The sequence below is a fragment of the Sphaeramia orbicularis genome, chromosome 7 (genome assembly GCF_902148855.1).
Source record: "Sphaeramia orbicularis chromosome 7, fSphaOr1.1, whole genome shotgun sequence".
Lineage (NCBI taxonomy): Eukaryota > Metazoa > Chordata > Actinopteri > Kurtiformes > Apogonidae > Sphaeramia > Sphaeramia orbicularis.
The window spans coordinates 27,204,197-27,224,088 of NC_043963.1; the positions used below are offsets into that span (position 1 = coordinate 27,204,197).

The 19,892-nt window shown below is 37.3% G+C and overlaps 1 protein-coding gene across 2 annotated transcripts; it reads right to left on the minus strand.

Moving 5' to 3' along the window:
• Positions 1 to 95: 95 nt before the first annotated feature.
• On the minus strand, positions 96 to 9,458 carry ddx23 (DEAD (Asp-Glu-Ala-Asp) box polypeptide 23). 2 transcript variants are annotated; one of them, XM_030138853.1, is made up of 17 exons: positions 9,342 to 9,458; positions 8,300 to 8,457; positions 8,044 to 8,157; positions 7,708 to 7,801; positions 7,553 to 7,618; positions 7,287 to 7,425; positions 7,067 to 7,200; positions 6,793 to 6,905; positions 6,562 to 6,705; positions 6,244 to 6,469; positions 6,002 to 6,147; positions 5,732 to 5,909; positions 4,479 to 4,721; positions 4,056 to 4,207; positions 3,857 to 3,965; positions 3,587 to 3,761; positions 96 to 1,492 (listed from the first exon to the last, which is right to left on the minus strand). In XM_030138853.1, exons 2-17 carry the CDS (start codon positions 8,455 to 8,457, stop codon positions 1,269 to 1,271), a joined length of 2,415 nt encoding a protein of 804 aa, XP_029994713.1. In that variant the 5' UTR covers positions 9,342 to 9,458; the 3' UTR covers positions 96 to 1,268. The 2 variants fall into 2 exon arrangements, with proteins under 2 accessions (XP_029994713.1, XP_029994712.1); XM_030138852.1 differs by having other exon boundaries at positions 8,038 to 8,157.
• Positions 9,459 to 19,892: the final 10,434 nt, after the last annotated feature.

Genomic DNA, 19,892 nt, shown 5'->3' on the forward strand with positions numbered 1-19,892 from the left:
GGAAATCTACTTTTAAGCAGCATTTCTTTTGTAGAAGCCTTGGGTTATTTTCTACTGTGTGGTTCAAATTCTTTTCATTGTGCATAAACATAATATAGTCTTTCACACACCTTTTATTTAAACAGTGATGAGAGACGTCACTCGTTCACATCTGGATTCACATCATTCCAAAGTGATGCACAGTAATTTAGGGCATTTTCACACGTGAAAGACCAAACCAAAGTTCATGTTTTTGTTCCGTTACATAGATTACCCCTTAAAGAACTATTTTTGTGGCAACTTCCAAATGATTTTTGCTCAACATTTAACCTTTACAAAGTGATTTATCAGTATTTATTACAATATTTTTCATTTTCCTGTATTTGATGTACTGATCCATAGATGTTTATAGAAAAACAGAACAGAGAAAACTAAAGTAAAATTGATCTTTTCAGCAAAACATATCTACATCCACAGCTGTGTCAAACTACATGGGTTTTACTGACAAATTGTTGTAGAAGATGGCAGTGTTTCCATGTTGACTACAGAGTCTCTGAAGCACCAAATAAGACACATCTGATGCCACTAAAACTCTACATGTAGGATCAGTGGCTTAAAAGTTATTAAACATTTTAAGTCAGGAGATGCTTTTTATCGCCAGTCATTTAGTTTTGCAGTCACGCTACTATTCAAAGCGGACTGATGGCAGGACACAAAAGTCCATGAAATGTATACAAACTAACAAAAACATTATGTGTGGCTCAGTCTTTGAGGTGAAAATGTCCTTAGTGACAATATGTATCCGAATTCAAACTAATGGCCTTAAAGTTCACTGATCTCTTAAACAGACAAATAAAGCTTCATATTACAACAAAGTAGGAAAAAAATCCAGACTCACATCTTGGCTGGTTTTCATCACAACTGAAAATTATGACAGATTCTTTTTACAGTGCAGTTCGGTTATTACTGTTTGTTACAAAAACTTAAAAATCTACCATTTACCACATCTTTACACCTATTCCAACTGTAAAAACATAGCCAGATTCATTCAGGAGAACTGCGTTTGATGCTTAACATCCCAACGCCAGTGATGTTCTTGTTCCTGTCAGGTAGGGGGGAGCGTCACCACACAGACTGACAGTACAAGAGACAAAACAAGAAACAATACAAAAGTGGATAAAATACGCAACCAGAGCCTAAACGTGGAATAGGGTCGATAAGGGCAGATGATGATACAACAGTTGGTGTGTGTCGAACTGTCCAGTTTGTACAGAAACGGCCTGGATGAATCAGGCAAAAATGGTCTCCTCGCGTCTCTTCTTGGTCAGGATGGTTCCGGGTTTGTGCTGAGCGTCTGGGTGGTTGGCCAGCTCCGGAGGGCAGGTGGAGACCGGGCTCTCCAGGATGGCCTGCTTCAGGTCGTAAAACACCGCTGAGTCCTCTTTGGTGAGGAAGGTCATGGCCACGCCGCTCTTACCCGCACGACCAGTACGGCCGATACGATGGATGTAGTCTGCGGGAGGACGGCAGATAGTTAGCACGGAAAATAAAAGTACATCTAAATATACAGAGTTCGATTTAGGTTGAAAAGAAAATCAGTCACACTTTGCATTAGAGCTCAGGAACAATTCTGGACATTTCTTAGGTATCAATTCACAGTATTTCTTCAGTATTACCCTGAAACAAAACAAGTCCTTTGAGACATAAAGAGGTGATGAATTCCAACAATATAACATGGTAATAATCACCAATTTTGACTTCTAAGAAATTTATACAGGGTGTCCCGTAAGTCTCCATACATAGGAAAAATAAACGTTTCTTGACATAAACCATTTTTATTTATATAATATGCTCTATATGACTGCCATTTTGTCGGTAACACATTTCAATGCGTGTCCTCCACTGCTGAAGAACTATAAAGAAGAAATATAAAGAAATACATGTTAGAACCATATGTATTATATCTCCTATGTATGGAGACTTATGGGACACCCTGTAGATATTAAGACTGAAGTAGCTTATGATACCGTGAAAACCTAAACCTATGTTGCCTAACTATTGTAGGGCTTTTTAAAAAATGTCTAGGATTTGTTAATATGTTGGATTCCTCCCGCCTTCGCCCATAAGTAGCTGGGATAGGCTCCAACGACCCCCGTGACCCTAGTGAGGATAAAGCGGGTTCATATGATGAATGAATGTTGGATTCCAATATCCTATTTTAATAAAAAGAAAATTAAAGCATATATTATGGTACAAATTTTCTATGTAATTTCCATTTTCTACAGTCAAAAAATAAACATCTACTGCAACCTCAAGCTGTTTGCTAAAATTATGTCAATGTTAATTTAGGGATGCACAGATTGCAAGATTCTTGGCCAATACTTTTTTGCCAGATGATGACAATACTTTCTGCTTCTTCATTTTGTTTTTGTTGTCATCTATTATCCTTTAACCAAGAAATCTTCATTATAAATATAAAAATAGTTTGAATGAATAACATTTCAAATATAAACTCATAAGAAAATTGTGATATAAAATGACAAATAAATATCTGCCCCTGCTATTGATGAAGACACACACTTATATTGAGATAAGCCGATATAAGCAAATATCGGCAGACAATGATATCTGGCCAATGTACTGGTGGATCCCTGATAAAAAAAAAATAAAAATAAAAAAAAAAACAGAATGAACAAGTATTGATATTTTGTGTCATACATTTCTTGACACTCAATATTCCACTGATTATTACCAAAAATATCACTAAATATTTGTGCTGTACTATTGTAAACCTGGTATTAGCCTTTTTTAGCCCCTTATCACCCTGCAGTCTAACAGTACCACGATATATTTCTAATACAAAGCAAGGTTATAATAGTTTTGGATTTTTCATTATTATAGTGAAGTTTTATTTAGTTTTGACTTTTTTTCTCTAATTCAGTTAGTTTTAATTAGTTTTTAGAGCAGGTTTGCTAGTTTTTATTAGTTTTCATTTTATTCTTAATGCTTAGTTTTAGTTTATTTTTACTTTTTTCATATCTTTTATCTTCCTTGCTGTCATATTCAAAGATATCCCATACAGGACTCTGCTGCTTTCTCCCAACTTTAGTTTCCATGTAGCCAGGTAGAGTGGTGGCAAGAAGCTGTCTCTAAACGACAAGTGACGACAAGTGACAGACCGTGAAGTGCTGTATGTTGCCCCCAGCTAAAATTGCCCAAGTGAAATAAATTGATTTCATATCAATCCAACATTGACAAAGATGATAACGAAGGGAATTTTATCCATAATTTTTTATATGTTTTAGTTAGTTTTGTAAGCATACAGTAGTTTCAGTTAGTTATCTTTTTTTTTTTTTTTTTTTTAGTTTTTATTTATTCATCATTTCGTTAGTTTTTGTTAACTATAATAACCCTGATACAAAGCTATTACCTAGCTTAATATTTATGCAACACTCGTCAATTACTACATCTTTATTATCAAAACCATTACTCCATGTTAGTACTGAGCCTTAATACAAGGTGCTGCTGAAAAAAAAAACTACTTCATACATTTTATACATGTATTCTGAACTTCAACACTGATTAGAGATCAAACTGTTAGTCTTACCTTCGATGTTCTTGGCCATGTCGTAGTTAATGACCATGGAGACGTCCTGGATATCAATACCTCGACCAGCAACGTCTGTGGCCACCAGGATATCTTTGGCTCCAGCTTTGAGATTGGACAATGCGAACTCTCTCTGCTCCTGGCCTTTGCCACCGTGCAATGTGCAGGCATTGTACTGCGTGAAGAAACAAGGGACAGATGAGGAGGTTAAATTACGCCTCTGCATTTCACACACAGGTGTTCAGCAGAATCAGGAGTCGGCCGTCTTACCCCCATCTTTTCCAGAGACTTGGCCAGAACGTCGCAACCCTTCTTTTGGTTGACGAAGATGATGATGGGAGGCTCGAAGCCATGAGCCAACACCTCCAGAAGCTTCTTCCTGCACCGCAAATCATCACACACCACTCAGTTAACAGTGACACTTAGAAATAAATGGATGTTTCGGTCTGGGTTTTGACGTCTGCCTCACCTTTTCTCTCCCTCTGACATAAGCAGGACCTTCTGTTCGACTCTCTCATGAGGTTTGCCAGCAGAGCCGATGTAGACGACGGCGGGACGCCTCAGGTAGCTTCTCGCCAGCCTCTCCACAGCTGGAGGCATAGTAGCAGTAAACATGACCGTCTGGAAGGGAAGAAAATATTAGAAAAACCTAAATACCAATGGTGGAAGAAGTATTCAGATGTGTTACTTTAGTACTAATATCACTAAAAAAGTAAGTAATATACAGTATGTAGCAAATTGTACTTGAGGTATGAAAAGTAAAAGTAGTTACTGTGCAATAAAAACGCTTTTGTTTTGAGATAAATATTCCCTCTGATACTGGTGCTGTATACATGTGTGTTGATGTTGCTGCAGTAATATGAAAACCTGAGTAATTTCCAGATGAACGTACTTGTCTGTATTTATGTTTTCCTGATTCAAAGTTCATCGTCATCTTCTCAGGGTCCTCGGCTTCATCCGTGTCTGGTTTCTGATTGGTCACTGGGATGTACTCCAGGATCTTCTGGACGTCAGGCTCGAAGCCCATGTCAATCATACGATCAGCCTCATCCAGGACCACGTAGGTGCAGCGGCCCAGGACTAAGTAGCGGTTCTCCAACACGTCGATGAGACGACCAGGGGTGGCAATCACAATCTGTCAGACGAGGAAAATATACAGTTGGTGTGTGTGTGTTCTGTTAGTGTCAGCATCATTACTCTATGAATCTACAGGCAGGACATGGATCACATAACTGCAATTTCACAGTTGTGTGAGAAATAATGTTAGTTCTCATTTTAATAAATTCTACAAACTACAGTTACAGTCACGGAAAAAATTATTAGACCACCCGTGTTTTCTTCAATTTCTTGTTCATTTTAATGCCTGGTACAACTAAAGGGACATTTGTTTGGACAAATATAATGATAACAAAAATAGCCCCTAAAAAGTTTAATTTCAGAGTTGATATCTAGCCATTTTCCATGTTTTCTTGATAATAACCAAAATCACTTCAGTTCTTACATCAATAGCTATGGCATTGTACTGCCAAAAACAGTGCTTTTAGGCATTCCATGTTTTCTTTTCTGTCTGTTTTAATCATACGATACACACAGGAGTTAGTACTTGATTGTGTAACCATTGTTTCTGATGACTTTTGATGGTCTAATAATTTTTTCTGCGACTGTAGTTGAAAATGCTGATGAAACAAGTAACAACAGAAGTGGAATCAAAGGCACTGTAGTGGCTGCCAAAAATTTCCAAAATTAACATTAAAGCTCTTTTATCTTTTCATGAAACTTTAAATAGCCATTTCAGACATTTTATGTTCCAGCCAATCACTTAAGTTCTGCACTCATTTTATTTGCTCAGTGTGAATGTATCTGTAAAACCACCGTCTGATTTTATTCCTGTGAAGTGTGGAACAGGTTTGTGGTACCAGAATCTCAACCCCTATCAATGTGCAAAAGGAACTTAAAACTTTTGATGTGGAATAAAGTTATCTTAGTCTTTACATTTTACTCATAATTTTTTTTCCCTTTCACTTAATAGTATGCATCTGTTTTCAACATTGTTTGGTCTTCTTGTAATATCTGCTTCATGTTTGTATGAAAGGTGTTCCATTAATAACATTCCGATGAAATTAAGGCAAACACTGAATATCTCACCTCGCATCCCATCCTGAGACGGAAGCCCTGGTCCTCTCTGGAGATACCTCCAATCACAGCCACTGTTCGGATGCCAAGTGGTTTACCAAACTTTATGGTCTCCTCTTCAATCTGCTGCGCCAACTCACGAGTGGGAGCCAGAATAACGGCGTACGGACCCTGATCAGAGTCTTCGATCCTGCAGAAAGAGCCAAAAATAGCATTAACATCTGGTGTCAATGTGAGTGAAAAGAAGGGGAGCCAGAAAAGAAGATCAAAGTTCAGAATTACCTGTCAATTTTTGGCAGGGTGGTAATCCAGACCAGCAGTGGAATCAGGAAAGCTGCTGTTTTACCGCTACCCGTTTCTGCCACACCAATGATGTCACGGTTCTGTAAACCAATGGGAATGGCCTGCCTCTGAATAGGCGTAGGATCCTGGAATACAAGAAGCCAACAATGTTACTTTAGATCAAAAATATTCACAACAGACTACAAAAAAAAAAAAATCACTAAAAGCTTTGTTGAGCTGACCTTGTAGCCACACTTGTCGATGACCTCCAGGATGTGTGCGGGCAGTGGGTATTCCTTCCAGTTCCTGATGGGGTTCGGGATCTTCCCTCCCTTGGTGGTAATGCTGTAGTCCTCTCTGAAGATTCGCCAGTCTCTGTCTGTCATCTCATCCAGCTTCTTCTGAGACCAGTGTCTGTCATCCCAGCGCTGTTTAGCTTCCTTCTTACGCATCTTCTTCAACCTCGTCCTGAACAGAATAACCAAAGCAGTCACTTCTTAGTATGTTGCATATTATGCTTTTGACAAAATGATCACGGTCTTATAAGATGATGCATTTACTCTTCCTGCTCCTTCTCTTCCAGTGTGCGCCTCTTTTCCATCAGGTCGCCATAGAAACGTGACTGCTCCCTTTTCTGTTGCTTCAAATCGATGCCAGCGATGAAGCCTCGCCCGTACAGTTGAACCTGGTGCTTTTCTTTGTAACTGTGGGACACAACATTACGATGATTGAACTGGTAGATATTCTGGTCAAACAAACACATGCCTTAAAGTGTGTACATGCAAACTCACATTGGGTTGTAGTCCACTGATGTATCTTCAGACGCATCCCACTCAAACACAAACTTCCTGTCATTGAGGTGGCGTGTCCTCCGCCGTTTTTTGAGACCGCCAAGGTAACGCTCCTGAAAGTCATATTGAATATAATTACATCCATCGTCTTTTATACAAAGATAATATTTGAGGTTCAGGTGAACAGTCATATGTAAATTTGTGTCTTATATGACTTTAATATTGAGTCAGAGGCACTGTTATATACTGTCTTGTAAATTGTCCTCATACAAACCTTGATAGCCTGGAGTTCTTTGCTCTTATCTTTTTCCTCTCTGAGCTTCTGTCTTCCATCATCTTCCTCATTCCCGTTGTTCTCCCGTTCCATCCGCTCTCTTCGCTCTCGTCTCTCTCTTTCCTGAGGATCCTCTGTAACCATATTCGTAAATTATAATTGAGACATTTTACTTAAAAAACCACAGTATCAACTTGAATGCCTGAAGGTTTTTACATACCAAGCATCTTGCGTCCCATGTCCTGGAACATTCTTCTCTTCTTTCGCTCCTCATCAATCATCTTCTTCCTTTCCTCCATTTGTAGCTCCCGTCGCTTGATAGCCTCAGCTTCACGTTCAGCTTTTGAGAGGAACTTAGGCTGAGTAGTGAGAGGAAAGTGATGAAAATCTCAGTGATTGTAACTCCTGCTCAGCTCATAGGGTTTGACACTACCTCACTCTTAAGTCTTTAAAAAAAAAAAAGCCATTTGGAAGAGATCTTCTCACCTTTGCTTCTGCTTCCTCTTCTGCCTTCTTCTTGGCTAGAAGCTCTTCCAAAGAGAGCGGCTGTACCTGAAGAGAAGAAACACATACAAAAGACTTACGGCAATGCTCTGTTAAACAATTCGGTAATATAAAAAGTTCACGGATTGGATTCATACCTTTTCTTTCTTCTTTTTATCATCTTCCTCCTCTTCTGTTTTTATATCTTTCTCTCTCTTTGTCTTTATGTCCTTTGATTTGGGTGAGAGACTCCTGTATGGAACAGAGGCAGACTGTATTGAATAGATGCAAAAACATCTAGCAAACTAATAATGAAAATCACTTATTTAAATTTTAATGTAATTATTTGAGTATGTGATTGACAAACTGTGTGTAGATTATAGTTATAGCCATATTGTAGACATAATCCAGATCTAAAATCAGCAAAAATGAAACAAAATCTACAAAAAAAAATCCAACAGAGCTGATTATCTAATAATTAAACATACCTGGACCTTTTGCTACGATCTTTATCACGTCTGTGGCCATCTCTGTCTTTGCGGCTCCTTTCTCTGTCCTTGTCTCTATCTCGTTCCTTATCTCTGTCCTTATCTTTCATACGACGGTCTCTGCAATTATAATGTACATCACACACAAAAGAAAGAAATCAAATTTACAGGACAAATTCAAATCCAGTTGTAATAACAAAACAAATAAAAAGACATTTAGACTGAACACTTCTAATTTGAATCAGGTGGGGGTTGAAGTTACCTTTCTGCAGATTTAGAACGATTGCGCTCACGTGATCGATGGCGTTTCCGTGAAGGTGAGGCCTTACGATCTCGTTCTCGTGAGCGGCTGCGTTTCCTCTCTCTGTCCTTGGTCCCAGAGGATTCAGCATCTTTTCTGTCATTTGAGTCAGCTGCCATCTAGAATGACAGAGGGCATGTATTATTTTGACACTCAGAATCTTCTTACATTCATTGTTTAACTATTTCTCTGTGTTTCCCTGGTAAGTGCCTATGAGCAGGAGTTGTAAAATATTTTAGAGCAAGTCCTGACTTGGTATCCAACATGTCCATGTACGAAAATGAAGTTTTCTCAACACAGTCATTGAAAATGTGCTTTAGGCAGATTGGGAAACACTATGTGCCCAGTAGTGAGCTTATCAAACTGATCAGTATTTACTAAGGGGCTGTGGATCTTTGACACAGAGAGGGGGGAGAGATATAATTTAAACTACGTCATTAAAGTTTTGTGGAAATAATATACTTGCTCTAAAATAATACTCTATGCAATATAAATTTTAAAATGTCTTGAAACTCGTGTGGACATCTATAATCGCGCATTTTACATCAACTTGAGCGTGTTTTGCACCTTTAAGAAGGTTCAAGGGCTACTGAACAATATTCATTCACAAAACTATGACAAAAATTGCGGATATGATGACTTCGAAACTGCACCGATTATTGGCTTTCTGTAACGAGTTTTAGTTAGCGTAAAAAAGTCTTACGTGTCAAATTTATCTCATTAACTGCGTTTGTCACCGTATGTCATTAAGGGTTGGGAAATAAAGCAAGTCATAAGGTAAGTAGAGTTAATAAAACAAGAACAGATAAAATAAGTTAGATCACATTGTTTAAAATGAGTGCAATGTGGACAAGTTAATCTACTTGCTAACAAGTTAGCATCTAAGCAAAGATCTGTAACAAACTACTCAAACATGCAATATTTTTAATCCAATTCAACTCCAATATCTTCAGTTTACAAAGCACAACACATGACTATTTGGTCCATAGTATTAAAAGCTTACCTTAATCAATCGTCAATAAAAACACTTGCGATGTATTTACGCTTTACAAAGACGCCATATTGCCCGCAACGAGCGAAAGTCCGCAAAGATTTGTGGGAGTTGTAGTATCAATTGCTGCCCACAGAGTGGAGACAAAGACGTTTACAACTCAATTTCCCGGCAATGGTAAAGCATACTTGGAGGACCTCCTAAGTGCCTGTTCAGAAATATATTTCTGAGTCTGAACCATTTTACATTTCAAGCACAAGGTGGCAACCGTGTACAAGTTAGCATAATAAAGATAATAGTATGTAGAAGACTTAGATTCTACAAAAAAAATATGGGTTAATTCACACCTAAAAGCGAAATCCAATGCACATTTTATGCTGTTATTGAATATAAATGAATGGCCAACTGAAATCTATACAGTTTAGTTTTACAGGGTAATTTAAAAATAAAAACCAATCTCTTAATATTGAATTTGACTAATGGCATTGTGCGGTGTGTTCCAGACTTGTGTAGGCCTATTTTGGACCTCATACTAGGTCTTTATTGGGGCCACACTGTCTGCTAGTAGGCTTCGACATTAAACACTTGGCTCCACAGCAGATTGACATGCAAGAGACTAGACTGTTTCCCCTGTAATCTAAACAATTCTCTGGTGTGTAGGCTACGTTCGTGCTCTTGCAGACAGATAAAAGACATTTCAGATGCTGCTTTGCTTGACTACAGTTCAGATTGGATCATTGCTGATTCATATTCCAGACCTGCCTTTACATCCACAGGGAGATCAAGAGAGATTTATGGAGCCCTTGTGAAGGTGAAACAGTTTCAGTAAGAACGGATCAAAGTTGATGGTATAAAAAATACAAAAGAGGCAAGATACTGGGGGAAAAAAAACAATGGACTGATAAAACAATAGATCTGGATTCTATTTCATATTTCTGTGCATTAGTAATTCTGTCTAATTAGCTTTTTATCATAGTTCTAAATAAACTTCAATGAACTCTTATCTTGAACATAATATTAATCAGCCTTTGAAAGTGCTATTAACCCTTTCATGCATAGCGGTCACTACAGTGGACAGTTATTCTACAGCTGTTCTTATATATTTATGGATTTTGTTGTTTTAGTTCCATATCAGCCAACACAGTGGATGCTTATACACCATCCCATACACTGACATTCATACCATTATTGTAAGTTTGCTGTTCAAGATAAACCTGATCTGCACTAACATGTTTGAGTGTAAATCAATTGCTTGTTATTGTTATTAAACTGCAATTAAAATGTTTTTATTGTTATTATTATTATTATTATTATTATGTTGCATATTATCTGCATGAAGTGAATAATAACTTGTATAATAGTATGTTAAAATGTGACAAAACAGCAGATTAGCAGCATTAAAAATGTTTTTTATATCATAGTTTTCGCACAATATATCAGTAAATACATGTTTCTTTGCTTCAAAAATTAAATGCATGGTGTCAAGATGGGTGGACATTTTTGGAACTCCATGAAAAATAGGTTCATAAAAAAAATTTCAACCGCATTGTTTTTTTTGAGTTTTTTTTTCATGTCTAAAGAAGAATAAAAACATTCAGGAAAAAAAATCTTGATTAAGGTTGTAATAATTCATGTATGAAAGGGTTAATGTCATACTGTTATTATGAAGGAGGTTTGACTGCTTATATTCCTTGAAAATTTGTTAATACTGATTCATTACATTACATGGCTTTTGACAATGTTTTCAGATTTCTTCATACTAGCCAATGGGCTAATTTGTCGGAACTGATTGATGGTGACCTTTTTGTCCTTTTTTAACACATGACTCAAACCCTGAAACATACAAAACTGTGGCAAAGATCTTGGCTTTTTAATCAGACTAAACACAGCAATGAAGTTCATCAAGTAAACTGCATAGAAATGAGGAAGGCGATTGCTGGACGCAGGCCTCAGGATAACCAACACGGAATACTGTTCACATATGTGTTCATTATAATAACCTAATGAGATGCAGATATGAAGTAATTAGCCATTGGATGAGTAGAAGGATGAACTCAGGACAACTGATGGATAATATTGACAGAAGTGAAAACATGGGGAGTGTAGAAACTTCCCATGAAATCACAGGCAAATTGTTACATCACATACATTAATGGACATTTGTTCTATTGGTAATTATACTAGCACCAGCTGTTCTACTTCTTAACAGTTCTAATTCAGTTTTCTGGGCATCCATGTGTCTCCCCCTACCCCCATCCCTACCCCCCAATCTCTCTCTCTCTTTCTCTTCCTTTACATTCTCTCTTTAACCCCAACTGGTCGAGGCAGATTTGGGATCTGCTCCAGGTTTCTGCCTGTTAAAAGGAAGTTTTTCCTCACAACTGTCACCAAGTGTTTTCTCCTGGAGGATTCTGTCGGAAACAGCTTTTTGTTTTATGACTGCCATGCTTATTCTATTAGCAAATTGTTTTATACTGTATTATACAGTTCCATAAAGCAAATTATCAGTGACAGTTCAATAGTTCAATTTATAAATATTATATTATTTTACATCTACAAATCAGAAAAATAGTACAGAAATGCCATTTTTAAAATAATATATCAATATAAAAGTTTACTTTGACTTGCATTTCATTGTAGATAGGACAAACATTTATCATGTTTCATATAATTTTCTAAATCCATGCCTGACATTCAGGCTGCAACAAAAAAAAGACAAAACAAAAAAAAAGCTCAAGGAAGAATTTAGGGCTAGTTCTGAAGTAAAATTATTGAGCAACAATGTGATTTAAAACAAAAGATATGAAAAGGTCATTGTAAACATTCTTGAGTTCAAAATAATCAAACTTAGGTAAGTTTTTTTTTTTTTTTTTTTAATCACAGGCAGTTAATGATTCTTTGGGTCCAGAAGCTGAACTGCTTTGAAACAGTGTTGTGTAATGAGAACTATTACCTAATTCTGATCGCCAACAGCTGATTATTGATATCTAATAAAGCAGAGCTTTGCATAAGCAGGAAATCAATATGGATGTGGACATACTGCTTAGCATCAACTTGTGTAGGCAAAACCATACATTTTTAAGACAAAGCATTGAAATGACTCTACTGATCCTTTTAATGCCATGGAAACAGCCTTTTCTATACACATGATTGGATGGCACAGATATTCATGTTATTCTTTTAAAAGGGCGGTCTCCAGATGTGTACATCAGGAGCCCTTATCCCATCTTCCATCTACAGTCAAATCCCTCTCATGTACCCCACATTCACCTCCCATCCCCCCACTCTCCCTGTGCCAGGCAGGGTTGCCTAATTAAACCGCCAGAGCAGTGACTCCTGACATGCCCTGAGGGTATGCCAAACAGGGCACACTGGCATAAAGGAGGGGTTAGATGTGATAGAGGTGAACAGTTCGCATAAATGGGGGTTCCATAATATTGGATGGGGGATGGGATGGGCATATCAGGAGAGTCTATTTACCTCTTGCAGAAATAAGGGGTCTTATCATTCCAACAGACCTAAGCTGAGCCCAGGTCTGCATGACCCTGGCTCACTTCACCGCATTTGGGACTAAAAAATATATGGCAGGCAGACTAGACAAACTGCTCAGTAAACAGAGCACACCCTGGCACATATTCATCCACCAATTCACATGCACATAATCATGCATGGACAGCCTTACATACACACACACACACACACACACACACACACACACACACACACTGACATATTTTTACTGGCACCATACTGTAATCTATTTTTTCCTGTTATTTTTGCTTCTGTGTTTGTTGATGTTGTGGATTGTCTATAATGTGACGTTTTAATGTCTTGTTTTGTGGGAAAACTCTATGTTCCTAAATAAATAATAAAGAATAATGAGACTGCACTGGCACAACAGCAATACATGAAAAACTGAATGGTTAAAAAACAGAAAAAAAAACAACAACAAAAAAACAATCAGATTTTACATATGTGATGAATATATCTTCTAAACCAACAACCACATTTAAAAGGTTGTATTCATTTAATATGGGATTTGACTGACATATTATTTTCAGTATGCTAATACAGATTTATGTGGTTAATATTAATGTGAGTCAGTCCTCAGGGTTCTGCAATGTACAGGGCTGTGGTGCCTGCTGTCTGGTGCTATCTGTGCGCTTCAATTGGTTGTGCACATGGAGGCCAAGAGAGGCCTGAGCCTGTCACACTGAACAATGCATCTACAGACATATATTAACAAAAACCAAATGTATTTTGTCTAGTACCATTCAGATCCTTTTTATTGTTATTCTCTTAACATAATCCTTTGTTTTCTTTTTCACTAAATCGACAAAATTTCAAAAAGTGAAACAAAAGATTCACAACCTGTAAAAATAATTTCATTATTCTTTATTCTTATGATGACATTATTGCAGCATTATTGCAAAGCGGGCATTAACAAACTTTTTCAGCTTCAGACACAAAAGGGAAATTTCATCTGTGCAATACTTACGAAAGGCAATGACATATGCATTGATTCTTCATTGTCCAAACAACCCACATCTTCCCACAAAAAGCAAACATGGTCATGGTCAAAAATGTTAATGATTATTTATCTAATTCCATCAAACTAAGTAAAGTAATATGTCAGGAAAAATGAAATGGAACTTTAGCTAATGGACTAAAATGATGAAATGATGGCAAAATTAGGTCCTGCAAACTACTGTAAAAAAAAAAAAAAAAAAATACCCTGAACATATGCACTTGATTTCTGCCTAATTCACATCACAGACTAGCCTGTGGGAAACTCCAAACTCTTCATTTTTTGACAACAGATTTCTGTCCAACATGACATTGTAGCTCTGCTGCTGTGCACTGATATCACCAACGTACAACAACAACAAACATCTGTTACTTTTTGAGAGCAGCTTTATTTCTAAAATGGCAGAAAACTACATAGTTCTGCTTATTTATCTCTGAGACTAATAAATAAAGATAGCTAGCTAGCAACACAAAAGTCACAACTAAAATACACAAGAACTCATTGAATCCCATGCTAACATACATTAGAAACATAACTTTATTCTACTTTCCTTTTTTAACAGTATGTAAGAAGATCTTTTAACCCTTTCATGCATAGCAGATATTCCACAGCTGTTCTCTTGTATATTCATGGGTTTTGTTGTTTTACTTGCATATCAGCCAACATAGTGGACGCTTATGCATCATCCCAAACACTGCAGTTCATAAAATTATTGTAACTTTGCTGCTCATGATAAACCTGATCTACAGTAACATGTTTTAGTGTAAATCAGTTGCTAATTGTTATTAGACTGTAATTAACAGTTTTCTGAAACAAAAAGTTCATTTATTAATTAATTTATTTATTTTTGCATATCCTCCTGAGACCCAGTAATGCATTTTGTCCTCTGTAGGGGACAAAAGTTTGATAGTTTCACTTAAAAAATGCTGTGCATTACAAAGGACATTCCATTAAAAAATCAATCAATAGATAAAAAAAAACTGTTGCATTATGCAGTTTGCAATCAAGACAATTTTTTAATGTAAAAAAGCTAAAACTGTCAAATTCCTGGGTCTCAGGAGGATATTATCTCCATGAAATGTGTAATAACTAATATTAGAGTATGATAAAATGTGAGAAAACATTAGCGATTTAGCAATTTGCGGCATTAAAAATGTTTTTATTTCATAGTTATCACACAGTATATCACTTTCTGATGATGAGTTTTAAATACATGTTTCTTTGCTTCAAAAATTAAATACATGGAGTCCAGCTGAGTGGACATTTTTATGACTCCACAAAAAATAGGTTCATAAAAAAATTAATTTGCATTATTTTTTTCATGCCTAAAGAGGAATAAAAACACTAAAAAAAAATATTGACTAAGGTTCTCATAATTCATGCATGAAAGGGTTCATTTTCAAGATCAAATCCACAAGAAAAGAGCTATTCCCTTCATTGTATTAGGAGAATGATTTCACATATCACACTGTTAGGCCTATATATTTTATTTGATCAGTTTGTCACCATATTAAGGAAGTCTGTGAACCATTTTAGGTACCGCAGTTTTAAATAGGCTAATAATAATACCAGAGTGACACAAACACAGGATACAACTGTTATAAATACACTATGAAAAAAACTTGTAACTCATTTAATACTGTACTATTTATTTAAACTGCACAAGCATACAGAAGGCAAGCAACATCTGGAGAGGGTTTATGACGGTCATATATGCTGATTGAACGACATAGAGGCAGATGCTCATATGAGACACTGGAGGATGCTTCATCCAGCTGAGCCTTTGACATACAGCCCTATTTTCTATCTACAGCCGGGAGTTATGACACTGTCAGAGCAGCTGTGGTGGAGCTCACTGACGTCCTGGATGTGTATGTGTGTATTCTGAGGGAATGTAACCTATATGTCAGTGTGCAGATATCTCATCAGTAACCAGGCAGCATAGATCCACAAGCCCCCATCCTCTCATCAGCCCTTTGCTTCCTTCTCTGCTGCTGCGGTACTGGAGAGGTCTGATAGGTTGATTGTGAGACCGCATCGTGTGTGTTGTTATGTGCGTCTTCTCTGCCACGTCTGATGGATGATGTGCTTATCTGGTAATGAGCCATGCTGCACCGCGTCCATTTTCTTTCACTCCCCAAGAGGGTTTCAGATGGCACTCACTTTCGCCTAAATCATCCTCCCTCTGGTTCCTGATCCTGATCCCCAACAGCTCACTGTCTCTGCTGCAGGCACCTACGTATCCATCCATGGAAGAAGGGACGAATGTCTAGACTGCACAGATCAGTTACTACTGACCTGTTCATTAGTTTGCGTCACGTGTGTTGTTGCCAGACGTGTGTTGGCCTGTACAAATCCATTTTCAGGCATGGATTGATTTGCAGAAAATGCTTCATACATGTCTGTAATTTTGTCAATAAAGCAGCAGTGTAGCTTCCCATCTCCTCATATTCAAGTGATATTTTCTTCAGGCATTCTCATCTAAAATATTAAATAAAAATTTGAATGAGATATAACCAGAAATGTACTCAGAGGAAGATAAGAGCAACAGGATAATGTGCAGCAAATGTGAAACAAACATGACAAAAATTAACAATCCTATCCTATCCTACTATATATAATGCACGTTCTGTGTCAGATCGATCGATGTTGCAGCACAGGAGGGCATTTGTACGGATTTTCCTCAGCCTTCACAGGCCTGATCGCCGCCAAACTCGCCAAACATTACCTGACTATCTACTAGGCACAATTTTATGTCCATATTCAAATGTTGTGAGGTATGCTGGGCGATTTTAGCCTCTTTCTACTTTGAATTCTTCATCCCTGCTGCCATACTCCATTTTTGCCAGTGTTTATGCTGCCGTTCATGAAATTTCTACTGCTAGCAGATGATGCTACAATGTGAAGGCTGCAGTTCACTACCGCTGTATGAATTTAATCATGCTTCACAGACCAAACAAATACATGCTCTTCCCTTCATGCCTCACATGTTGGCTCCAATTATTACCTGCACAATGCATGATTAAATGGTAGTTTACAAATGGATAGTGGTGGCAGACAAGTTCTTCTCATCATGCTATCGTACAGTGGCACCACGGGTACAATGCCGCTAGTAGTAATAAAAACACCATAGACTATATACATATACAGGGTGGGGAAGCAAAATTTACAATAAACATTTAGTTGTTTTTTCTCAGCAGGCACTACGTCAATTGTTTTGAAACCAAACATATATTGATGTCATAATCATACCTAACACTATTATCCATACCTTTTCAGAAACTTTTGCCCATATGAGTAATCAGGAAAGCAAACGTCAAAGAGTGTGTGATTTGCTGAATGCACTCGTCACACCAAAGGAGATTTCAAAAATAGTTGGAGTGTCCATAAAGACTGTTTATAATGTAAAGAAGAGAATGACTATGAGCAAAACTATTATGAGAAAGTCTGGAAGATACTATTAAAGAAGAATGGGAGAAGTTGTCACCCGAATATTTGAGGAACACTTGCGCAAGTTTCAGGAAGCGTGTGAAGGCAGTTATTGAGAAAGAAGGAAGACACATAGAATAAAAACATTTTCTATTATGTACATTTTCTTGTGGCAAATAAATTCTCATGACTTTCAATAAACTAAGTGGTCATACACCGTCTTTCAATCCCTGCCTCAAAATATTGTAAATTTTGCTTCCCCACCCTGTATACATAAGAGGCAGAATTGCCGTATGTCAGCCAGTACATGTGGGAGACAAACACAAAAGAGCTGCACTATTGTGTAAAGCAGTGTAGTAGAAAACAGTGAGGTTCAATGATGTGTCCACTGTCCTTGTATCAGCAGCATCTGAATTATAACATCCCATCTGCCCAGTTTGCAGAATTTTACATATAATGGGGAATAACTGACACAGAAATGTCATAGGTTCATCTTTGGTCCATGTCCTACACTTAGAACAAAGTTTCATGAAATTCAGTGTGGTAGGTTGTGCATAAACCCTGAAAACATATGGAAACACAGCCATACACACAAACATCTATTATATGTGACATGCAATCACAACATTTAAAACTGAGAACACCAAACTACGCCTTATTTCTAAAAAATACACCCACTGCACCTGGAAAAAAATCGGTATTCAGTACATATGTTGGAGGATAAATATGATCTGCCTGCCTTTTGCCTGACTCCTTGTTTTTACTTTATGCATTTATTTTTCTTTCTTTCTCGCTCTTTGACTGCCATCCTAGTCTTCTCAATGCCCACACTCTGACTGCTGGGACTTTTTTCTTATGCCAGAGGTCCAGAATGTTGGTGGTATGACCAGAATGATCACCACAGATTGGTATGAGTCCTTTTTTTTGTCTGTTTTTTGTACTTGTGTGTAGTTCTTTTTTTTTCTTTTAGTGCTCTGTTTGTCCATTTGATATGTGTGTGTTTATGTGGATGTATTTGTGGGGATGCCACCTGGATTGGGGGGGGGGGGGGTCAAGTTCACAACTTTTGTAAAAAAAAAAAAAAAAAAAAAAGCTTTAATGATGTCAATGTTGTTTATATGGAAAAATGATAAAATTGTAAAAAAACAAACAAACAAAAAAACACTCACTGCAAATAGCCCACCAATTTCATGCCAGTGCATAAGAAGCTTGAAAACCATTCTCCAAAGTCTTTTTCAGATGATGATGGTAGTCTTTGAGTCCCATATCCACTATGGTCATGCACTATAATCATGCCTTAAAGCAATCTGTCATGGAAGACAGATTCACACAGACATGTACTGTACACCAGCCAATTTCTGATAACAATATGCATGCATGTGTGTGTGACAGAGAGGCAAGAAGAGTTAGAAACTGCAGAAAAAGATAAGGGGGGGAAATAGTAGACAGACTGGCAGACCGGTTTATCCAAAAGACAATTAAATCACTCTTCCATTTCGAGCTGTAGAAAATCAATGTTAAAGCAGACGAGAAATGCAGTTTATCTAAGCCTGCTGATACAGAGTGTATTCACACAATTGCCTTGTTTCCTGTTGGTCATGAGTCACTGCTATATCCTGTATGTGATAGTTCATGAACGGCAAACATTCAGCCACTTCATCCATGTCGTATTATCAGCGGGTAAGATGTGACAGTAGGAAGTAGTCGCAGTGATCCTGATAAGAACCAATATCAGTCCAGTGAAAGACTAAGCAAATACGTTGAAAGAAGGTCAGAGATGATTACATAAGAGAGAGCAAGAGAGATGGAAACTGCAGCTTCGTCTTGAGAAAGAAATAGTGAAATAATAAGTTTTACTATTCCAACTGAAGACATTTTGTTCTGCACTTGTAAGGATCTAGATAAAATACGTTCCTTAACCTGTAAAAATGATGCCTGTGACACATATTCAGGCATCAAATGTCCAAGCTGTCCAAGTAGAATGACAGTAAAATGGAAGAGCAGAAAATGGCAAGTATTCATTTTTAATCATATATATAACATGACGTGTGCATGTGGAATTGGTACGTACTGGGGGAGGGGTTGATCCCCAAGGCTGTGTTCATGCTTCAGCGGTGTAACATTCAAAGGCTTATTTTGACAACATACTGTGAGGCTGCCGTCATCATCTGATTGTCGTAACAGTCCAATGGTTTGTAAAATACAGACCTGATTGCAGTTTTCACCAGGAGCTATTTTTCTTTTCTTTTTTTCTAGTTAAATAAGGTCAAATCAGTTGTTGTTTCAGTCAGGATGTTATCACGGCCTTTAGTAAGTGGGCGAACTGATGCACCCTTGACCTGTGTCTATGTAGACATTACAGAAATTAGACAAAATACAGGTCTTGAATTGGATTAACTTCCCCAAATCAACTTTTGTTCTAATTTGATAGAATTAGGACTGTGAAATATGTCGTTTCTAAATCTGTTACATGTAGTGTTTCTTTAACCCATAAAGACCCAAACAGCTACTGATGTAAACTGTTTAATACCTGTTGATCAACTAATTTTATCAATACATGTAAATAATTGGTGTATAATACGGTTTGTCATCTTTTCGTGGTCATC